The sequence below is a fragment of the Musca domestica genome, unplaced genomic scaffold (genome assembly GCF_030504385.1).
Source record: "Musca domestica strain aabys unplaced genomic scaffold, Musca_domestica.polishedcontigs.V.1.1 6, whole genome shotgun sequence".
In the NCBI taxonomy this organism is placed as follows: Eukaryota; Metazoa; Arthropoda; class Insecta; order Diptera; family Muscidae; genus Musca; species Musca domestica.
The window spans coordinates 1,154,738-1,178,790 of record NW_026712363.1 but is presented as its reverse complement, the minus strand read 5'-3'; the positions used below and the strand labels follow the sequence as shown (position 1 = coordinate 1,178,790).

Here is a 24,053-nt window from a genome sequence, read left to right as displayed (position 1 = left end):
TAACCATAACAACGTTGTAAGCTGCAATTTTCATTCAGCTTGGTTTCCTGCACCGCTGCGATCTTAATATTCCTCTGACTCATAAATTCCACTATCTCATCTATTTTGCCTCGAAGTCCGTTGCAATTGAATTGCAAGAATGGTGCACAATCCAGAGTTGGAACAGCAACATGTGGCGTTAGGTGCTGCGATGTTGGTTGCTGTTGTGGAGACTGCGGTGGAGTGCCATACTCCGACGACGTAAAATGCACAGATTTTATTAAATATAATAGGATTTTTGGCAACGATTTTACCTGTAAATGCAACGATTTTGCAGAGCTTACAATAAAGCGACACATAATACGAAGAAGCAGTTTCAGAACATTCTTGAAGAACCGTCCTAAAATTTCTTTCTATTTCTCTAGAAGCCTCAACAAAATTCGTTACATTGTCCGAGAATACGGACCGAGGACAACCACGCCTAGCAACAAACCTATGAAATGTTGCCAAGAAATTTGCAGTCGATAAATCGGAAACTGCTTCCAAATGTATCGTTTTCGTCGAAAAACATACAAAAGCACATACGTAGCCTTTCATAATTTTACAGGCTTGACCCGTAAACGCTTTGACATCGAATGGACCAACGAAATCTACACCAGTTGTAGTGAAAGGCTTGCCAATCTCAGTCCTTTCAGGTGGAAGTGCGCCCATAACTTGATTGCTCGAACGCTTTTTGTGTAAAATACAAATTCGGCACCGATTTATTACAAAACGAATCAAATTTTTCAGTCGAGGAACCCAATATTCAATTCTTATAATCCTTAACATCAACTGATTTCCACCATGAACGGAAATCTTGTGGACAAATTCTAGCAAAAGTTTGACGAACCGACACTGATAGGGCAGTATAATAGGATGTTTTTCCGTGTACGTAAGAGTAGGAGAGTTAACTAATCTTCCATTCATACGTATTATGCCTCTTTCATCCAAATAGGGATTTAGGGGGCCCAAAGAACTCTTACTATCAAGAGAATGACGTGCTAATAAATCCCTATATTCGCCCGCATGGTACATTTTTTGAGAGAGAATAATCAATCTGCTTCGGGCGAATTCGATTTCCGACGAGGCAACTACTACGTCAGGGTGAGAAAAGTTTTTTCTATATCTCGGATAAGTGCGATGGAAAAATCGAAGGATGTATGAGACGACACGAAGAGCTCTAGCCATACAAGAGAATCTAACAAGAAAGTCCTCCGAATTAGTAAAAAATGAGGCATGGTTTCAAAAACCGACAGATCACGAATTGACCATTCCGATTTGCGATAACGAAGCCAACGTGGCCCATGCCACCAAAGAGGTGAATTGGCGAGATCTAACGGAGGTAGACCACGACTTCCCAAATCTGCAGGGTTATCCCCAGATTTAACGTGGTACCAATTGTGATTGCCAACGTTTTCTTGGATTCGACAAACGCGATTAGCCACAAACGTAGTCCAAGCCGAAAGACTCGTAGCCAGGAAAGAACAATCGTTGAGTCGGTCCAACAATAAACTTGACGAAACTCGATATCAATTTCACTAACTATAGTTTTTAGAAGCTCAGAAGCCAAAACTGCAATCGAGGCAGACGTTTCACTCCGAAGATATTGCTTCAAAACAAGTTCGCGCGAGGACCCTAAGAAATCATTGATGTCAATGTCTGTTTTTATTGGAAGAGTCACTATGTATCTACCGTCCGACATTCTACGCGTGGTTTTGAAATAGTTATCTTCACAAAACCGATCCGAGGGAGACATAATTTTCCGTTCCTCTAACTCCCAGAACCGTAAATGAGTTTTATTCAGATTGTCTTCTTCTATGACGTCGATTTTAGTCGCGAAAGTTCGGACTTCAGTCATGGGAACCGGATCAGTAACTAACCATCCAAATATAGAATTTTGAGCCAACAAGTTGCCAGAAAGGATAGGCCGACAACCTTCTAACAAAATCTTCGGATATAGGTATGCGCCCAGTAAAATATCTACAGGACAAGAATCAAATAAGTTATAATCGGCCAAGTGCAGATCGGGTATTTGTGCCCTTAAATCTGTGCTCACATCAAATGAGGGTATATTTCCCGAAATAGATGGCAAAACTAAAGCTGTAGTTTCCATAATCGCCCTACTATTAATCGGACTTCCAATTTTCAAAGAGCATAATTTACGAGAAGTTGCCGAAACAGTACAATTAACACCGGAAATGGAAGCATTATTAGAATGCACATGGAGTTTCAAACGATTCTGCAGCCGCTCAGATAAGAAGAAAGACTCAGAAGCTGGATCTATAAGCGCCCTTGCAGAGTAACTAAATGCTCGATGTCTCGTCATGTCGGTCACACTCAAACCCATCGTCATAACATGTAATGACCAATAAAAGGAATGTTGAATAGTGTGTCATACAAAAATGTTCTATCAAAAAAAAAAAAAAAAAAATAAATAAATAAATAAATAATAATGAAACAATTGCCAACGAAAAAGACACACTCATGATGAAGGCAAAGCGCAATCGCTACTTGCTTTCCCGATATGTGAAAACAAAAATTGTAATAAAGAATTTCTTGGCGAATACTAAAATATTAAAGGTACTTCTAATTGGTCCACACAAAATTTTCACATTTCGTGGTTATTGACGAAACAATCTAAAATGTTAATCCTTATAAAAAACAATAATCCCCTGAAAATTTTTCTTATTTTGATTGTAATTTCATAAATGTTTGCCTCCGGTAGTGAGGTGTAAATGAGAATGAGTGCTACTTTAATTCACGTAACAACACTATTTACTTCCATTGTTCAATTCTGTGCATATTCTGTTATTGAATGAGAGTCAAATCTCTGCCCACAAACTTTAATTTTAAAAGAACAATATATGTAGATAGAAAATATGTAAACAATATTTACCTCTTTTTTATGACCTAAATTTTATTATAATCACCAATAAATTGATATTATTAAGTATATATTTCATTTTTTCTATTCATTTGTTGATCCCTATGCACATTTAGTTATTGAACTCAATTTTATATTTACGCAGTGTTTGTTACTTCAAAATTACAGCACACACAAAAACACACCCTCACCGTCGAAAGTAACACACACTCTCTTAATTTAAGCACACGTACACAAATGACACACAATTTGACGATGACACGGTTCGATGTCATCGCTGACACCCTGCATTTATGGAGAACACCATGCAAATATTCGAATCAGCCATGCCACGATCGAACCTTAGACAATGACACACATGAATCAAAATGTGGGATGCTGTTGGTTGTCATTGCCTATCAAATACATAGCGAATGATTGAGTAGACAAAGTCAGTGTGTCTTGTGCAGGCCTTTAGTATCAACCACCAAGCTAGCAAGCGACAGACCGACCAACAAATTGACAACAAAACAGACCGACCGATCGACTCAACTAGATGAGCGTACGTGTATGTATGTTTATTGGTGTCGTTACAAACAAACAAATGTGTTCTGTTGTCGCTTGCTAATTGTCAAACAAACTTAAAGGGATTATATGGAAATAAAAAGAAAGTAATTCAATGTAGTTTTGGCACAATTATTTAATGACATTTCCGGAACATTTTTTTTTAAATAAAGCTTTTTTTATAATTCAATGAATTTATTAATATAAACTTTTGTTTCATAAATTAAACGGAAAAAAAATACGTTTATTTAATGTATTTCTCACAAATAAAATAAATGTAACTTAATCCCTTTTGGTTATGTTTGACTTGTTTCTTTTTTTCACTTGTTCTCAGTTATGTTAGTGGTAGAAGTACACGAAAGTGATCGATGTGGGAGGTGATGCGCGACGCGTTGTAAGACGGCCAAACAAAGATCAACGACACTTGTATTGTTACTTTTCACTTTCAATCTCTTTTTTAATATTTCGGTATTGTCACTTCAAACACTTTACGTACCTGTTTTTTGATGAAATCAATAGTAGAAAATGATGGATGGACTGTATGAATGTATGTGTGGTTGGATGATAATTGTTTTGCTGTGAAATGAGAGCAAACACACCAATTAAAAGGGTTCCAACAACACCGATTCGATACGCGGCTCGAAGAGAACAATTGTTTACGTCAATGTAAATAGAAAGAAAAAAACAAGAAATAAAAACACGTTAGTTTAAGTTTTTTCTTAGTATTTGACCAAGAGTCAAATGCACAGATTTTAGTAATTAATATAGGATTTTTGGCAACGATTTTACCTGTTAATGCAACGATTTTTAAGAGCTTACAATAAAGCGACACAGGTTAACCACGAACCAAAAAATACGAATGAGCGATGTTGAGAGGCGGGGAAAAGCCGGCAAAAAATTAAACGAATCTATAATCGTTAAAATCAGCAGTGTAATGTTACAAGGATGTAACAGTGAGGAGTTTGCAGATTTTAACGATCGTGTAGGTCACAAAGGTTGACCTTGATAAAATAAACAAACAACACTTAAACAGTATCTATTGCGAATATCAACAATCAAATTTGGAACACTTCCGTAGAAAATGTTGGCTCAAATCTATAAAACACTGAATACACTGAAGTACCGTCGTATGGGGACTATAAAAAACATGGAACATATTCTGCCTACCTCCTGCGGCAGAATCTATTACGTTCTCTAAACACCGAATATGTGGCAATTCTATAGAAAATGTGATTTTAATCGACAAAATGCCAAATATCGGGAGGTACCGTTATAATGGGGGCTGTACGAAAACCTCGACAACCTTCCCAGTATTTGGTCCTCAACATTATAAGTCAACAGTAAGTACTTGTATCAAAATGTATCCACTTTTGTCAACTCCTTCTATTTTTGGCCAACTTTAATATGATCTCGCGACATAGTGCGGCGCTACGTGCCACGCAGACGAAACTACACACGATGTTTTTTAAGATCGCATTATAAGCCGCAGAGCAGATGTCGGTTGTCCATCTCGGAACTGCGATTTAAACATAATAATCAATTCATTTATTAAATAAAACTTTAAGTTATTTTATAAGTTGTAATAAAATATTAATTATGAAGAACAATGAAGTATGACAAAATATGTACAGATGAGATGTCTATTAATTGGTGGTTGCACAAATACTGATGAAGCTGTACTACTGTGTGTTAAAGAAATGTAATAACTTAAAACTATTGAGGCATGCAACACTGCTTTGATGTTGCCAGATTGTTGCATTTTATGTGGTACTACTAGGGTTAGGTTCAATTGCAAAATGTCCAAGATGAAGTTGTGTTAAAATTTTCTTCCTGAATTTTTGTGGAATAATTATTCTGGAATTTAAAAGTAGACATCCGTCAAACTGTGTGCAATTCATCCTTATGTTTGAAATAAGGCGCTATTTGTTGGTCCACTTGATTTTGTTTTTTCCATGTATGATAATATTTTCTGAAAAATTTTGTTTTGTTTCTTCTGCAATCATAGCATTTGTTGCTGGAAGTTTTGATATTGATTAATTTAAATCTTTTTGTATATCCTGCTCAAAAGTCATTGATGCTATTATGAAATCATCTGAAGGTTCCTCATTAGATTATAAGCCTTGAGAGAACATCGGCATACATATATATATATGTGCTGGTAGATTTGGATCATAGTGTGTGATATATCTATATCTATATATATATATATATATATATATATATATATATATATATATATATATTATTTTTTTTTTGCTCGTGCCGGGCTTGAGGAAAACCCCGACTTTGGATCTGTACGGTTTGCCCAAACACCATCCACCATACATCAGTCTCGGTGCGATATAATGGATGCAAAGGATTGGTGCATTTTAGGAATTGTTCCGGTTTAACCCGGTTGCGATTGTAGCGATAGGGACATGTTGCATGCTTACCAACTCCCTCGCAGTCTCCAGAACAGCAACCTTCACCGCAACACCTAACGCCACATGTTGCTGTTCCAATTCCGGACAGTGCATCATTCTTGCAATTCAATTGAAAAGGACTCCGAGGCAAAATTGATGAGATAGTGGATTTCATGAATCGAATGAGGAATATTAAGATCGCAGTCGTGCAGGAAACCAAGGTCAATGAAAATTGTAGCTCACAACAGCGTATTAAGGAAATATCGCACTAGAAGCGCCTGGTAGTAGGGGATTTCAATGCCCACCATGAGTTGTGGTATTCCGTCCTAGGTAATGAGCAGAGGGGATCAACGTTGGCAGAGCAGATTGACCGATCCACATTTTGCACCCCAATAAGAGGAGAGTGTCACAGTTCGCCAAATTTAACCATTGTTGGACTTTGTTTCAGTTTTTTTTTTATCTCACACTGTATAACGTCCATCCGAATGTCTGTTGAAATCAAGATACAGTCCACATTGTTTGACGTAGGGCTTCAAGGAGCTTGGCACAACAAAGTATATTCTTCCTAGACACAATTGAAAATGTGACATGTCGGGGCATCGGTATTTTGATCTGTGTAAAAAAAAATGGATTTGTCCTTCGTAATGGGTTCCAGCTCCATTAGAGAAACACTAAGCATCTACGTCCACGTTTTTCTCGTATTTGTAGTTTAAAGTGGAACACGTTTGAATTCAGATACTTTCATATATATATATATATATATATATATATATATATATATATATATATATATATATATATATATATATATATATATATATTGTTTAACTCAGGGGAGTGGGGATAAGGGCTTCGACAGCGGTAGCAACAACAAAACTCCCCAGAGTTATTATGTTGTGAGAGGTGTGTAGTTGAGGGATTTGGTGCGAAAGAAAATATAATAAGAAATAAAACACAAGAATAATTAGTGTATTCTAAATTAAATTCATGCTTTATTGTATCTTTCTTTTCAACGACGACAAATTACCTTCAGTAATTGGGGTGGCGACAGAGGCCTTTTGGTATGTGATAGTGGCGACAAAGGCCGTGTGCTTTCGCTTTCGTTTCTCAAAGACAAGTGAACGCAGAGGTTCTAAGTGATCGCAGAGGATCTCTTGTCTATTTCTAATACATATGCAAATAGAGACAAGTGAACGCAGAGGTTCTGAGTGACCGCTGAGGGTCCCATGTCTGTATATTATTACAACTACAACTACTTTCAATGAGAGCAAGGTGAGCCTACCGCCAACAACCAATACCCAGCGGCGATCCGCTCACTACGGTATCCGCCAAGGGAATTGTAGAGGAGATGCTAGTGTGCCAATCAGCATCCGTGATTGACGAGTATTGGAAAGTTGTGGTGGAACGTATCGAACTTATACATTCCGGCCCCTTGCTAGAACTAAGAGTTTAGCAATCATATAGTGTTATAAGTTAGGAGAGAACGTAAATTCAGATTCCTAAGTGAGCTATAGTTGCAGATTTTCAAATTATGACACGAACGATTTAATTCAGTTTTACAATTTCAATGTTTAGTGCATGTGATATTTTTAAATTTTAAGCGATATACATTATTTTAAGAAATGGTCGACTTCAATTTTTGGTGCGAGATTATGTAACAGTCGCGGGAGGTACTGAACCAGTGAGAATGTACCCGAAAATAGACTTTTGGGCCAGCAACGAATCCAAAACAATTTGGGGTGGTTCAGCTTCGAGTATCTTAGGATATAGGTCAGCGCCAAGTAGCAAATCTATTGGGCGGTCATCGAAAGAATCCGCTAAATCAAGCTTAGGAATTCGAGTCTTTAAATTACAAAAAGATGGTGACGAGAACAACTTCCCCTTGATTTTAGGTAAGACTAACGCGTTAGTTTTGACAATTCTAGATGAATTTTTAGGGGAAGACAACTGAAGAGAACAAACTTCTCTTGGAGCAGCACCTTTAGAGCAAGTAGTCTCAGAGCGAGTTAAAATACCAAGATTATTTTTAAGTTTTTTACTAACAATTGATGCCTTGGAAGAAGGATCTACAATTGCTCGAGCAGTGTACGATTTGCCATTATGAACAATGTTTACTAGTGCAGTTCCCAAGAGCACATTTTTCTCCATGGTGTTGGGAGACTGACTGTCAGAATTATTCTTAGCAGAGAGTGGGTGCGTTTCAGAGGGCTTTGGATCTCGACTTTTCACTTTCGTAAAAGCCGGAGGGGTCGTTGAACCTCGACTTTTGACCTTTGTAAAAGCCGGAGGGGTCTTTAAACATCGACTTTTGACTTTGTTAAAAGTCGGAGATAAAGTCTGTTTGTACATCGAATCTCGACTGATATTTGAAGTACAAGCCGGAGAGGATTTCTTAGATTGCACACTGTGTGTTTGTGAAGACAGGCAAGATTCAAGACTTGCAGATACCTGAGATTGTTCTGAACAAAGTGATACAACAAAACTACTAATTTGTGGCCGGTGGAGAAGGCTGTGATGCCTTTGTTTGCAAGATTTGCAACTATTTGTGCTATGACAATTTTTAACTACATGACCACATGAGAGACAGTTGATACAAAGTTCATTATTTTTCACAATTAAGAATATGTCCTCGAACGAAAGTTTTTTAAACTGTGGGCAAAGTCTTAGAATATGACTTTGGTTAGGACAAATTGGGCAATAAATGTCTTGACCTAAATTAGTAGACCGAGGAGAAGGAGAAATATATTTGGACTCATGTACCAAAGACTTGTTAATGCCCGAACTAGATGTAAGAGCATGCTTTGATGCTAACGACCTAGTTGAGTAGTGACGAGGTGAAACACTCTTTGATAGCACCGATTTAGGCAAGAAACTAGGGGATAAGGCAATTTTGGGCAAGGACTTTGCTGTAGGCGGATTGTTATGTATGCTCTGAATACATAGCAAAGTTTGTATTCTGTCTGTGAGGAAAGCATCTAAGTCTGGCCAGGAAGGCAACAACGACTTATTTTTTATACTTTGCTCCCACAAAGCCAAGGTGGTAAAAGGCAAACGCTGCAAACAAATATACACAATAATTGGATCCCACTGATCCGTGGCGACGTCATAGACGGCCATTGCAGCAAGACAACTATTTATTTCACGTTGAATTGTTTTCAAAGAATGACTAGTTTCTTTTTTCTGTCATAGGTATCCGACAATGCTTTCCACGCTAAATGGAAACTACTATTGGTGAGTGGAAATCTAGAAACGATTTCTCGAGCCTCACCGGTGGTCTTCTGCCTAAGATGACAGAGACGTTCAATGTCTGAAAGACGAACATTCTTTATAAATAGTGTGGTGAACAAATCACGAAAGGTGGGCCAAGACACAAAATCACCAGCAAAGACTTCGATATCAACAGGTGGCAACATGAAACAATGATTATCGAAGGGTGAATTGGAACTCATATTAGTGGGAGATTTGGAGCTCGTATTAAGGGGTGGAGAAACAGACTGCACAGGAACCGATGAGTTAGGTTCGCTCCAAAGCAAGCCTGAAGGTGGTGTAAAACTATCACTATTAGGAGGAGGAGCTATAGCAGAACAATTCTCATAGACGGGTGATTTGAGACGAGCCAGATGCCGCTTAATTGTGGTCAAATACCAATGGTATGCGATAAATGAATTATTATATTTATCCTCAACGCCATCCAAATTATCAACCTGTGCAGTCTCGGATGCCGTGAGGTAGTTTTTGCACTCAGTGTAAGTGTGCAAGACCTTATCCCACAATTCTTGAATTTTCGTAATTCGAATTTCGAGATTACATATAGTAAATTGAGATTCTTTTATCTGTTCGAAGAATTCAACAGATTTGAGAAGTGTGTTAGAAGCTCTAACAAAGCGAGTAACTGGCGTTATCGACATTTTATTACTAAATTTATAACAAAAATAATACAAACAGTATGCAAAAGTAAGGAAAATCAGACAAAGGTTGCTATTATTGAACGGAAATGACAAATTTCCTAAACTGAAAACCTTCAGATACTTCAAAAAGTTATAAATATTGAGGATATAGCAGGGCTCAATAGGAGAGAAATTAAGAAAATCTTTTCCTATGTAACAAATATTACTAAAACTGCTCCAATATCAATAAATTAAGAAAATGAATGCCGAAAGTAGGGTGTATTCTTAAAAAAAAAATAACCAAACCCTACAGAGGATCACCAATAGTACCAACAACTGTAAATAAATTGCCCAAAGAATTGAAGAAAATAGCCACAAACGAATATTTTCAACTAATGTTTGTTCTGAAAATATCTACAAATAATGCCTAATGTAGGGTGAATTTGTCCAAAAATTTCAAAAACCCTACTAGGTTGCAATTGTTCAGCCAAATGTTAAATAATATCTACAAATTTTTCAAATCTAGCCAGAAAAATCGATTAATTATCACCAATATATGTTGCTAAATATGCCTGCAAAGAATGCCGAATGTAGGGTGAATTCGTCCAAAAATTCCAAAAACCCTACTACTAGTCCAAAATATATCACAAAATTAACAAAAAATTAATTCTAAAATAAATTGCAAAAAATTCACAATTTGTACTGTTTTACCCCACTGTGTCGAACCAACAACGGATATCGCACAAAGAGGAATAAAACACAAGCGACGTCGGCAGAGAAATGACTATGCGTAAGCAGCTACGCACCCACACAACAAGCGACGCCACAAACGATCCAACAGTGAGAGTTGGAGATCAAAGCAAGTGTTGTTATTTTCACTGTATATCAAACCGACGCTAAAAAGGGCGCGTGGAATGATGAAGTATTTTTGTTGCAATTTTTGGCAATGCAAGTTCTCAAGTGAGAATTGATCGATGGTTAGAAACAAAGGAAGAAGAATTGCAACAACAATAAATGCGCGTTGGTGACGACGACAAAGTAACCAATCGACAGATGGATGCACTGTTATTGCAAGTGTGTTGTTATTGGTAATTAGAAACAAACAATTCTCTTTGAAGGGCTCAACCTTTGAAACGTGAAGGGGATAACAACAGCGAACGTTTGGTTGGTGAGAAATTGAACAACAAATAAACCAAACGACCAAATATAAAAGAATGTGAATGTATGCTTTGGTGATGCAAATTTTTCTTCAACTAAGGCGAGAGAGTAGAGCAACAACGAGGGGGACACTTTCTATTCTCACAAAGGGTTCAACATTTGAGATGAGAGTTAGAAATGGAAATAATGAACGAAGCAGAGCAAGAGCATCAAATATTTTTTCGCGACGACGGATGATCAGTACAAAGAAAGCTAATTATTTTCACAACGATAGAACTACTTGTTATAGGGGAATGCACTTAATTAACGCAAGAAGTGTTAACACGAGTCGACCAACTGACTTGTTTTTAAACGAAAGGCAAAAGTATGATCACCGCGGCATTGGATGATCAGTACAAATAATATTCTTTTCTTGTAGAAAGACGAGAGTGGACTGTAGAACAATCGACCAAACCGAAACAATTTTAATATGCACTAAGAATCGCGGGTAGCTCACTTCAAATGGAAAACTGAATTTACGTACATGTTCCTTAGTCAAATATTTTGGTGATGATGGGAGGGATCCAGTGATTTCTTCATCCAAACAAACGACAACAAATTTTGGCTCGAAGGACCAATGTTTAACTCAGGGGAGTGGGGATAAGGGCTTCGACAGCGGTAGCAACAACAAAGCTCCCCAGAGTTATTATGTTGTGAGAGGTGTGTAGTTGAGGGATTTGGTGCGGTGCGGGTGTTACGCGCGTGTGGTGTAAAGAAAGAAAATATAATAAGAAATAAAACACAAGAATAATTAGTATATTGTAAATTAAATTCATGCTTTATTGTATCTTTCTTTTCAACGACGACAAATTACCTTCAGTAATTGGGGTGGCGACAGAGGCCTTTTGGTATGTGATAGTGGCGACAGAGGCCGTGTGCTTTCGCTTTCGTTTCTCAAAGACAAGTGAACGCAGAGGTTATAAGTGATCGCAGAGGATCCCTTGTCTATTTCTAATACATATGCAAATAGAGACAAGTGACCGCTGAGGGTCCCATGTCTGTATATTATTACAACTACAACTACTTTCAATGAGAGCAAGGTGAGCCAACCGCCAACAACCAATACCCAGCGGCGATCCGCTCACTACGGTATCCGCCAAGGGAATTGTAGAGGAGATGCTAGTGTGCCAATCAGCATCCGTGATTGACGAGTATTGGAAAGTTGTGGTGGAACGTATCGAACTTATACATATATATATATATATATATATATATATATATATATATATATATATATATATATATATATATATATATATATATATGCCAATCAGCATCCGTGATTGACGAGTATTGGAAAGTTGTGGTGGAACGTATCGAACTTATACATATATATATATATATATATATATATATATATATATATATATATATATATATATATATATATATATATATATATATATATATATATATATATATATATATATACATATATATATATGTATAAGTTCGATACGTTCCACCACAACTTTCCAATACTCGTCAATCACGGATGCTGATTGGCACACTGGCATCTCCTCTACAATATATATATAGATATATATATATATATATATATATATATATATATATATATATATATATATATATATATATATATATATATATATATATATATATATATATATATATATATATGTATATATGTGATTACATACTATGGTGGGGGGTTTAAAGGTAACACTGGGTTCTATGATAATGTTAATTCAATACATTTTAATGTTAAATGACGGATTTACAGCATTGAATTTGACAGTGAACAAAGCTCAAAATAATGCAGAGGTTCTCAAAATTGAAATAGCAATTGAGCAATTTAAATTCTGAAGACAGGAAAAGGAAGAGCGAATAAAAATATCCTTCAGAAACATGATCTGCCAGCGATAAAATGGCGACATGTACATTTTATTTACAAATGTTAATTCCACACATCAATTACGTATGAAGTTAGCTTTCTGCATGCGATTAATGCAGCTTCAAAGACTATTACATGTATAGATAAATACAGATATTTATTTACTGCAATTGTAATTTAGTATGAAAAGATAATTTGCATAAAGAACGATTATTATCGCATACATAATTTATGGAAACAAAATTAATTAATTATTTGAACTTAATGGTAGCAAATTTTAACATTAGTCACATATAAAAAGATGTGGAAGAGGCTCTTAAAAAATTCGCGAACAATATCGTGGCTCATTTAGTATCAAATTTTCCATTTTTTTAAGGTACTTTTTTTAAATACAAAATGCAATATATTCATGTCATAGCATTACTTTTGTATATCTGTGGAAAGTGATTAAGACGTTATTTAAGCTGGAAATAATATAATTTTGTTTTACAGGTCAATGACAAGGGAAGCCCAAAGTTATATTCTAGAAGCTTAGCACATGTAACTATTTACGTTGTTAATGTAAATGACTGTCCACCAATTTTTGAAATGCAAGAAATGAATGCTACCTTATACTTACCTTCTTACGAAGGAATTGGAGTGTTGAAAGTAACTGCTACTGATATGGACAAAGATATAAACAACAAAATTCGTTACGATATAGTGGAAGGGAATTTAAACAACACTTTTCAAATCGACAACTCTACTGGTATGATAACCACAAGGTAAGTTTTCTTATAGTATACTTTATTATATTCACACCAAATTTTCAAAATTTATTTGCTACGATTGCATATTGCTCATTACGATTACATGTTACCAGACAATATGTTGGTTTCATTTGCAACACTTTCGGTTGCACGCTTACATTTTTTTCCATTGTTATCAGGGAGACTAATTAAACACTTACATATATCCTATGTTTGCACGTAATAATTAAATATAAAAACTGCTATATACAGAATTGACCTATGATTTCAAATAGCTTTTTAAAGCTGTAATGACATCGATGGTATTATCTGGTCACGTCTTCTTTGGTTACATTTATATTACCACTCCTGATGCGGTACATCTAATCTTTAAAATATTTTCTTGCAAATCATACATCATTATATGGGTTTGCCATATAACACAAAGTGGATGTGTGATAATCATATCTATAATCAATCTTACGGTGGTGGATTCTCGATATGTACTTTTTTTTCGCTTATGGATCAGCATATCTTGTGCCCTATTGCAGACATATGTAACAATCCCTATTTTTTTTATTTATATACGAGCAGCTTTCTTGGTAATTTTGTCAAAATTTTATTGCATCAATTTTATTATAGCATTTCATTTCATTTTAAATCTTGAAATTAGATTTACATCCACCCGTAATAGGTTGGTCTATTATTACCCCATATTTGCGAAAGTTGTTCTGCATATGATACTTTTTAAAACTTGATCCAAAATCCATATCAAAACTAATTTTAATAATATGTTCCATAAATCGGCATCATATGTACGTTGTTCATTGATAGGCATAGTTTCATCATTGCAGACCTCAATTGATATTGATTGTCTGTCTCAATTTGGCAGATATTAATTCCCTTATAATACCTGGATGCAAAGTTTGCCATCTACTTTGTAGTATTTGATGAGTTTAATAACTTTGACCTTCGATCTTTGTATTTCGATGCTACAGCAATTGACTTCTATATTTACATATAACATTTCTGACTGATATACACAAGCCTGTCATTCCGTTTGTAACTCATGGAAATATTTGAGACGCAACAGTGTATATATGTAGCTGATCAGAATATTTATATACTGTCAGTCAGTTGTAATCACGCTGGAGTCCAAACGAGTTCCACATACAACGGTATTTCCGATATTCTACATTTTGATGATATTAGCCACATTTTCCAAAGCTTTGTTTGTAGTTTAGGTTTAAATGAGCACTATATTCTCTGGCAGAACAGTTTTTTATAGGTCCGTATTTTCCTATATTCCGTATATTCCTATATATATAGGTTAGGTTAAAGGACGCAGAGTTACCATTTGGTAACCGCTCCACTCGGCGACCTATAGGTCCATTGTGTTCATCCTAGAAGAATAGTAAGAAAAAAGGAAGGAATGGTTGATAGAAGGGGGTGAGATAGAAGATAGAGTTTTAGAGTGTGATCTACGGCTAAGGAAGTTGCCGTGTCGTCTTTAGCCACTTAAATCTTCTGGCTAATTGTAGAATTACTATAGGGTCAGTACTAGAAAAAGAAAACAGATCATGTGACACTAGTTCACCCAACAACCTGTGTCTCACATTAATGGGTGCTGGGCAGTGGCAAAGCAAGTGTCTCAATTTCTTCTTCATCTTGACAGATCACACAGTAGTCATTGTCGTCGCTATCCCATTTCGAAGTCATTGCCCTTACCTTGCAGTGGCCTGTGATGATACCCACCACAAGCTTTAGATCAGTTTTCGACAACGACAGTAGCGATTTTGTGAGAGCGTGGGCCAGATTCCACTTTTGTTGGATTGTCTCAGAGTAATGTCTGTGAATAACCTGTAGGAAGTGGCACAGTGGTGATTTAACCGAGTTATCTACTTCAATGGTAGTTGATTCGGATCCTAGCCTGGCCAATTCGTCTGCAGTCTCGTTACCTGGGATGTTATAGTGACCAAGAACCCGACAGAGCTTGATGGACAACCCAGTGTTTTCCAAGGCTTTTATGCAGTTCAAATCAGCCCTAGACTTAATGGTAAAGGAGTTTAAGGCCTTCAGTGCCACCTGACTATCGACATATAAAGTCACCGGACCGCTAAGCTCAGTATTCCTAATGACCAGCGGGTCTGTGGCATTTTTGACCGCAAAAATTTCCGCCTGAAATACGCGACAGTCGTTTCCAAACTTGTAGGATTCACGAACATTAAGTGTATCACAGAATACACCAGCTCCCGTTCCACAGTCCATCTTTGAACCGTCGGTATAAACTAAACGGCTGCAAATGTGACAATTTTCTCCATTTATGCCATGGAGAGAAAACGCTCGTCGTAGTGCCCTGTTTGATCAAACGCATAACAGTGCGTGACATCCAACCGAATGCTCATTGTCTTGTCATGTCGGTCACACTCAAACCCATCATCATAACATGTAATGACCAATAAAAGAGAATGTTGAATAGTGTGTCATACAAAAAGACACACACGTGATAAAGGCAAAGCGTAATCGCTACCTGCTTTTCCGATATGTGAAAAAATAATTTTTTTTGTAATAAAGAATTTCTTGGCGAATACTAAAATATTAAAGGTACTTCTAATTGGTTCACACAAAATTTTCACATATCGTGGTTATTGACGAAACAATCTAAAATGTTAATACTTTTTAAAACACAATAATCCCCTAAAAATTTTTCTTATTTTGATTATAATTTCATAAATGTTTGCCTCCGGTAGTGAGGTATAAATGAGAATGAGTGTGCTACTGTAATTCACGTAACAACACTATATACTTCCATTGTTCAATTATATGCATATTCTGTTATTGAATGAAAGTCAAATCTCTGCCCACAAACTTTAATTTTAAAAGAACACTATATGTAGATAGAAAATAGGCAAACAATTTTTACCTCTTTTTTATGACCGAAATTTTATGATAATCACCAATAAATTGGGATTGTTCAGTATATATTTTATTTTTTCTATTCAATTTTATATTTACGCGGTGTTTGTTACTTCAAAATTACAGCACACACAAAAACACACCCTCATCGTCGAAAGTAACACACACACTCTCTCAATTTAAGCACACGTACACAAATGACACACAATTTGACGATGACACGGTTCGATGTCATCGTTGACACCCTGCATTTATGGAGAACACCATGCAAATATTCGAGTCAGCCATGCCACGATCGAACCTTATGCAATGGCACACATGAATCAAAATGGGGGATGTTGTTGATTGTCATTGCCTATCAAATACATAGCCCATGATTGACTAGACAAAGTCAGTGTGTCGAAAAAAGCATAAGTCATACAATTCGTCTTGTTCGGGCCTTTAGTATAAACAGCTATGCCGCGGAAAGGTGGGTTGTCATGGGCGCAGGCGTCTCTGTTAGGTATGTGTATATCAGGTGGGTCACGTCTTAAAATCGCAGAATATCCAAAGGGTTGATTGCGCCATTCGTTTAGTTCTCTGAGTCGAAGAGCACTCCTGAATGCCTGTTCTTCAACATGTATGCTCAGTGGACTTAAGCACAGTAGGGTGTCCAGTGCTGCTTGAGGTGTGCTCCTGAAGGCACACGTTATTGATAGGGGTGCGGCTCTCTGAACTTTTTCAATGCGTCGTTGACTTCTTCAAGGAATGCCACCATACTAGAGCTCCATAGGATAGAATGGGGCGAACAATTGACTCATACATCCATTTAATGATGTGTGGTTTGAGGCCCCAGCTTTTACCTATGGAGTTCTTACAGGAATAGAGTGCGATCAAGCCTTCCTTAGCTCGTTCCTCAGTGTTCCTCTTCCTAAATTAACTGGTGGTCGAGGATAGTGCCAACGTATTTGGCTTCTGGTGAGAGGTTTAAAGTGACTCCATCTAGCCTCGGTGGTGTAAATGAAGGATATTTACGTTTCTTAGTGAAAAGGACGAGCTATGTCTTTGATGGTTTCACGCCAAGTCCATTGCGACGCGCCCGCCTTTTTATGGTGACTAGAGCTCCCTGCATCAGGACAGAGATTGTTTGCAAGAATTTCCCAGCAATCAATAGGACGACATCATCAGCGTATGCGACTACTTTTGTTCCTTTTCCCTCTAGATCTATGAGTATGCTATTAATAACCAAAAGCCCGATTAATGGTGATAGGACACCACCTTGCGGCGTGCCCCTAGTGACCGTTTTCCTGACGGATGTTTCCCCAATTTATGAGGAGTTGGGATACCCTAAGTTTTGATAGTGAATCATGAATGGATTTTAACGTGACGTTGTTGAAGGCTCCCTCAATATCGAGGAAGGCAGCCAAGGTGAACAAGGAGCCTTTCATGTTCTTCTCTATGTGCCCTACGACATCATGTTGCTGTTTTAACAGATTTATCTTTCATGTAGGCATGGTGAGCAGTGCTGATGGAGGTCTTGGCTAGTAAAGATCTGATCTCTATGTCTTTCAGCCTTTCCAATGTTTTCAATAGGATGGATGAGAGACGTATCGGTCTGTAGTCCTTAGGAAGTGAGTGACTCGGTTTCCCCGCTTTAGGGATATAAGTGACTGCACAGACACAGCTTTGAAAATCTCCATCACTATTGTGGATATTGACGCTGAGACACGCTGAATCATTGCGGGAGTAATGCCGTCTGGCCCTTGGGATTTAAAAGGCTTGAATGTGTCTATAGTCCACATAATTTTGGATAATCTTACAATTCTGTCAACCAGATTTGGTCCCTAGCCGTATAGTCGCGATGCACTTGATCGGTTTGCCGATGGCTTACCGTATCAGTACAGCGGGGAAAGTGGGTGTTCTCGAACTTTCCAACGCCTCACATTCCCACCCCTGCCAACCGAGGGGGCGACCTCCCTCTACGAAGGGATCGCGTACACACCATGATCCGCATCATAATAGGAATTTAGTAGGAAATATTTATTCTAATAGATGAGATGAGGAAATCTGAAGGTATATTACCAGTTAATATTTTTAGTACAAACATGGAGTTCAACATAATACGTCTGCTTTTAAATGTAGGCAATGTAATTAATTTTGGCCTGCTAGCATAAGAGGGCAATACAAAATCACTATTCCAATGTAAACCTCGTAAAGCAAATAGCAGATTTTTTTTTGCACTGATTCTATTTTATCTGAGTATATCGCATATTGAGGATCCCATACAACAGAACCGCATTCTAAAATAAGTCTAACAAGGGACGTAAATAACTGTTTTGTTATATGTATATGGATCAGAAAATTCTTTGGCCCACCGTTTAACAAAACCTAAAACACCATTTGCTTTATTTACCATTGTTATTACATGGCTATTAAAATTTAATTTTGGATCCATCAAGAGGCCAAGATCAACAAATGAATCTACAGTTGATAATGAATGACCGTCAATATTATATTTTATTATCAGAGAAGAAGATCTGGAGAAGCACATATGCTATTTAACTCCATACAATTTAAACTACACCATTGGAAAAGGCTATCTAAATCGTTTTCTGGTAAACTAGCTCGTTTATCACAATTATGGGAAATGAGTAACTTAATATCATCTGCGTACATTAACAATTTCGAGTAATTTATGGAAGTAGGTAAATCGTTGATAAAAAAAGAAAGAGGATCGGCCCAAGGTGACTTCCTTGCGGAACTCCCGATGGGACGCTAATCGTTTTGGATAGATACCCTTCACACAAAACTAGTTATGATCTATCTTGTAAGTAAGATGATATCCATTTGACTAAGTTTGTGTTGAAACCCATATAATTTAATTTATATATTAGGAGTTCATGTTTAACCCTATCAAAAGCTTTACCAAAATCAGTATAAATTGCATCAGTTTGTTTACGCTGAACAAATCCTTTTATTACTGTTGATGTACATTGCATAAGATTGTATAAAGACCACTACGAAGACCATGCTGATATGGACTCAATATAGATTGAATTTTCAGTGAAATTACTGCAGTAATTATTTTTTCGAACAATTTTGGAATGTCACTTAATTTTGCAATTCCTCTATAACTTGACACATTAGTAAGACTACCAGACTTATGAAAGTGATCAAATTTAAGTGAATAATTAAACAATATAGTTAAAGGAACTGCTAAGGTTTCTGAACAATATTTAAGAATTATATTAGGTATGCCATCCGGTCCTGGAAATTTAATCGATTTTAAACTACGCAGACTATTTGACACCTCCTGACGTTGTAGAAAAGGCATACAAATTTGAGCAGCTTGTGATAACTTATAAGGATACGAATCTTTAATTTGGCAAGATGTACTGGAATAGGTTGTGGCAAAAAATCTGCGAAGTGTTCAGCAATATCTGTGCCTGTGACAAATTCTTTATTGTTGTATTTCAATGCTGAGGGCTTTGAGGAAACTTTTCGTTTTAGATTAACAAAATTATAAAAAGATTTCGGATGGGATTTAAAATTATTTTAATCTTGTCTAGGTAAAGGTTACACAATCTACGAGACTCTAAAGTATATTTAGATCTAGCAACAGAGTTGTACTAATTACTATTGTTAAGCCTGATTTTTTATATTTACGAAATAGCTTATTTTTAGAATTTTTTAATTTTGATAAATCAGGGGTTATTCATGGATATTTATTTGAATTTTTAACTCTAGTAGTTGTAACACATTCCAGTTTAAATCTATTTAAAATATAAAATTTATCAATTACATATTCTAGATCTTTATGGCTGGTACACAGACACACAGAAGCCCAATTTACGGAGGAAATGAGGGTATTAAGGGACAGTTTAAAATGAGTCGGACTGGTGTTGGCTAGCAGATTGAGACTCTCTAGTCCATAGTCGGCCCATGTGCCGTCAGTCCGTTTTATACTTCCTATGGATTTAGGATCCTTCGAAAGGACTTTACGGAATCTGGAGGCACCGTTGAAACTTTCTATTGACTCGATGAAGCATACCCAAGATATGCGCTTGATCTCGCTGTTGTACTTGTTGAAGGATATCTCATAGGCATCCCAGTCCGATTTTCCTTCCTTTTCTGATTGTACAGTCGTCTACTGTCCCTCCTTAACTTGGCTTGGTAGGTTAGCGGAGAGACTTTTTCCAAACAATCAAGCAAGGCATTCGTTATCACATTTACGGAGTTGTCTGTATCGAGGGTTGAGGTTAAGACCATGTTGTCGAAACAGTGAAGCCTAGATATAGTTAGGTTCATAAATTTGTGCAAATTTGCCTTCTTTGTGTTTCTATGAGGTTTTTGATGAATTCCCTCCACTAAGATTTTGAAAACTATCTTCCGGTGATCTGAGAACGAGCACTCAGGAAAAACTTTCCAGTCTTGTATAAGAGATTCATCCTTCTTAGTAAGGTTGAGGTCAATGACCTCTGCCCTGTCTTTGATTTGAAATGTTGTATCATTGCCCCTTTTACATATTTTGAGATTATATTTCAAGATAAAATCAAAAATTGACTCAACTCTGACATTGGTATCGTTGCTGCCCCATTGGAAGTGGTGTGCGTTGTCATCACAGCCCATGATTAGATGTCCTTTGTCAGCCAGATCTTTAAGCAGCTCCTCCACTTCGTGGCCAGGTCGTTCATACGGTAGGTATCGAGAGGTGAAAATGAGAATCCTCCCGGATTTAGATTCCATTCTCGCCACCGTAACGTCTCCTCCACTGTAGTTGCTTAGGAAGATAAGATTTATACTCTTTGGCAACAATACACGTCCTTACCTTATCACCATTGGAGACCGCGTAAGAGACGTACCACCCAATCCCTAGTACAGCTATCCTATTATTGTATATAAGTTAACACCTTAGTCCAATCACACCACTGTGTCACACCAAAACCACTTCCAACTTTCCGCTGACACCACAAAATCAGTCCAGCGAACTCAATCAACATTCAACAAGAGGATCATATTCCACTGAACGGTGGGAACAACATTTAGCCAAGGTAGCTTTTTATGCAAGTGGCGTGATCGCCACAGCACTCCTCAATTATAGTTATAAGACACAATTAAAATCAATTCTAAGCTGACTTCTGAATAAAGAGATGCATAGCACCGCAAAAGCAATTAACAAGATTTTTGATTTCAATTAACTTTGACTTCTAAAAATCAGGAAGATTTCTGATCACAATTAACTGGCGCCCAACATTCAATCCAACAAGGACCCAACCGAGTACGAGGAAGCCCCTGAGTATCGTGAAGAAAAAAGGACGTTCAACAGAACAGCTGCCACTCGGTATAAAAAGAATATGATGAATATAATAATATTAGTAAGTAGCAGTAAGTGTATAAAAATTGTGCAGACATAGAAAAGACAAAATAAAAATAATTTGTGTAATCATAAAAAATCAATTAAATATTTGTGAGCTAGGAAATTTAGAAAAAAAAAGAAACTAAAATCATATTGGCAACAGAGAGATAAAATCAAACAAAGCAGAAAGATAAATGAAAATATTAAGTGATAAGTGATATGGACAAACTACTATTATAAGTTGAGGCAGAAGAGATTAGAAAAAAAAAAAAAAAAAAAAAAACATTAACAAAGTTGAGCAAGAAATTATTAAGTAAAAGAAATTATCAAATGCTTAGTGATTTGGAAAATCTAATATCGAAAGTTGACGCCATGATTTTATCAAATTCAGCAACCACATCGTCTGGTGAAAATCTTAGAATTGACCCTTTTAACGAATCTCAAAAAAAAAAAACTAACTCAGATCATAGCTGAGACTGTGACAAACCTTCTTAAAAGGGGGAGGATGTTAGTACCACGGAAGATATCAGCATAGTAAGTTCTGGGGACATCTCAGAGGGGGAGAGAATTCCGGACATAGTAAAAACATTAAGGGAATTCGCAGGTAAGCCCGGTGAATTTACGTCATGGAGTAAAGCGGTAGATAGGATTTTGAATATTTACGAGCCTCAGAAAGGAACTGCGAAGTACTTCGCAATCCTACACACGATAAGGCATAAAGTAGTAGGAGAAGCTGACACAGCTTTGGAGTCGTATCGGACCCCATTGAATTGGAAGGCCATAAGGAAATGCTTAGTCCTACATTTCTCAGACAAGAGGGACATTTCGACTCTGGAATATCAGATGACGGTTTTATGTCAGGGAGGTCAAACGCTTACTGAATTTTATCAGAAGGTTTACCACCACCTATCTCTGATCCTAGACAAGATCGACTGTTTGGATCTAGGAAGTGAAGCTTTGGAAGTTTTGACTCAGACATACAGGGACAAAGCATTAGACACGTTTATACGTGGACTAAACGGTAATCTTCCCAGCTTATTGAGTATAACTAACCCAACAAGTTTGCCTCAGGCACTCAATGCCTGCCTGAAACTAGGGAATTTGGGTGTTCGCATCCAACATGCCACTGAAAAGGGACCTAAACCAAATAGAGTCCCACAAGCAAATTTCCCAAGACAATTCTTTCCTCAACTAACATTTGGGAATAGGAATATTCAAAGTGAACAAAGGTACAGAGGTCCAGCTGATAATCGTTATCAGACATTTCAGAACGGCCAACAGCAGTACCAAACAACCGGAAATTTTCCATACCGACCTCCAGAAAGGAATCATTTTGTACAAAATCAGTTTATTGGGCACATACCTCCTCTTCCACCAAATCCTGCAGCCCCAATGGATGTAGATCAATCCATCCAGACCAGACATGTTGACTACCAAAATAGGCCACAAATGAATAGTACTAGCAACAACAGACAGTTTAACTTCAAACGACAAAATTCTGAAACGTTCATCAGCCCCAAAGACAACAAAAGATGTTCAACATCGAGGCCAATGTTCGTGAAGACAATGAATCAGATGATTACGAAGTCTCAACAGAGCAGCAATATGAAGTGAGCTATGACGACGAGTATGAAGAAGATTTGGAACATCAACCAATAGTCGATGACGTTAATTTTTTAGATTAACTTCTACGTTGCCATACTTTCCATACAGAACGAAAAATGGTAACGAACTAAAATTCCTAATAGACACCGGATCAAACAAAAATTATGTTAATAGCAAATTCATCAGAAACCCTTTTAGAAACAAAACCCCTTTCTTTGTTAATTCCGTAGGTGGTGCAGTTAAAATTGAAAACCATAGCTTCATAGACATCTTCGATTGCGGGACAGGAAAACTCAAATTTTGAATCCTTCCTGGTTTAGAGACTTTTGATGGGATAATTGGAAATGGTAGTTTGAAATCTTTGAATGCTATAATCTATACGTATAGATCCTATATCACTATTCTAAACGACATCAAATTTCCTTTAAATGAACTGAAAGTAACTGAAATTCATAATATCAACCTACGTTTGAACCATCTGAGTCGTGAGGATGGAGATGAAATTAAAAAAAATTTGAATAAGTTTCCCAATGTATTCGCAAACCCTAACAAAAAGCTCACTTATTCAACAGTAGTACAAGCTGAAATTAAAACAAATAATGACAACCCTATCCAATGGCATTGAAATCCGAAATTGACAAGCAAATCGAAGAAATGTTAAATGACGGAATAATTCGCCTTTC

General features: G+C 36.8%; 1 protein-coding gene across 6 annotated transcripts in view; it reads left to right on the top strand.

Annotated features, from left to right (window-relative positions):
• The window catches only part of LOC101900172 (fat-like cadherin-related tumor suppressor homolog), a 466,944-nt gene that overhangs the window by 162,657 nt on the left and 280,234 nt on the right, over positions 1–24,053 (top strand). For all 6 annotated transcript variants that reach the window (XM_059129200.1, XM_059129194.1, XM_059129199.1 and 3 more), the window contains one exon: positions 13,279–13,550. In XM_059129200.1, coding sequence (XP_058985183.1) covers positions 13,279–13,550 — 272 coding nt within the window. The remainder of the gene's footprint in view (positions 1–13,278; positions 13,551–24,053) is intronic.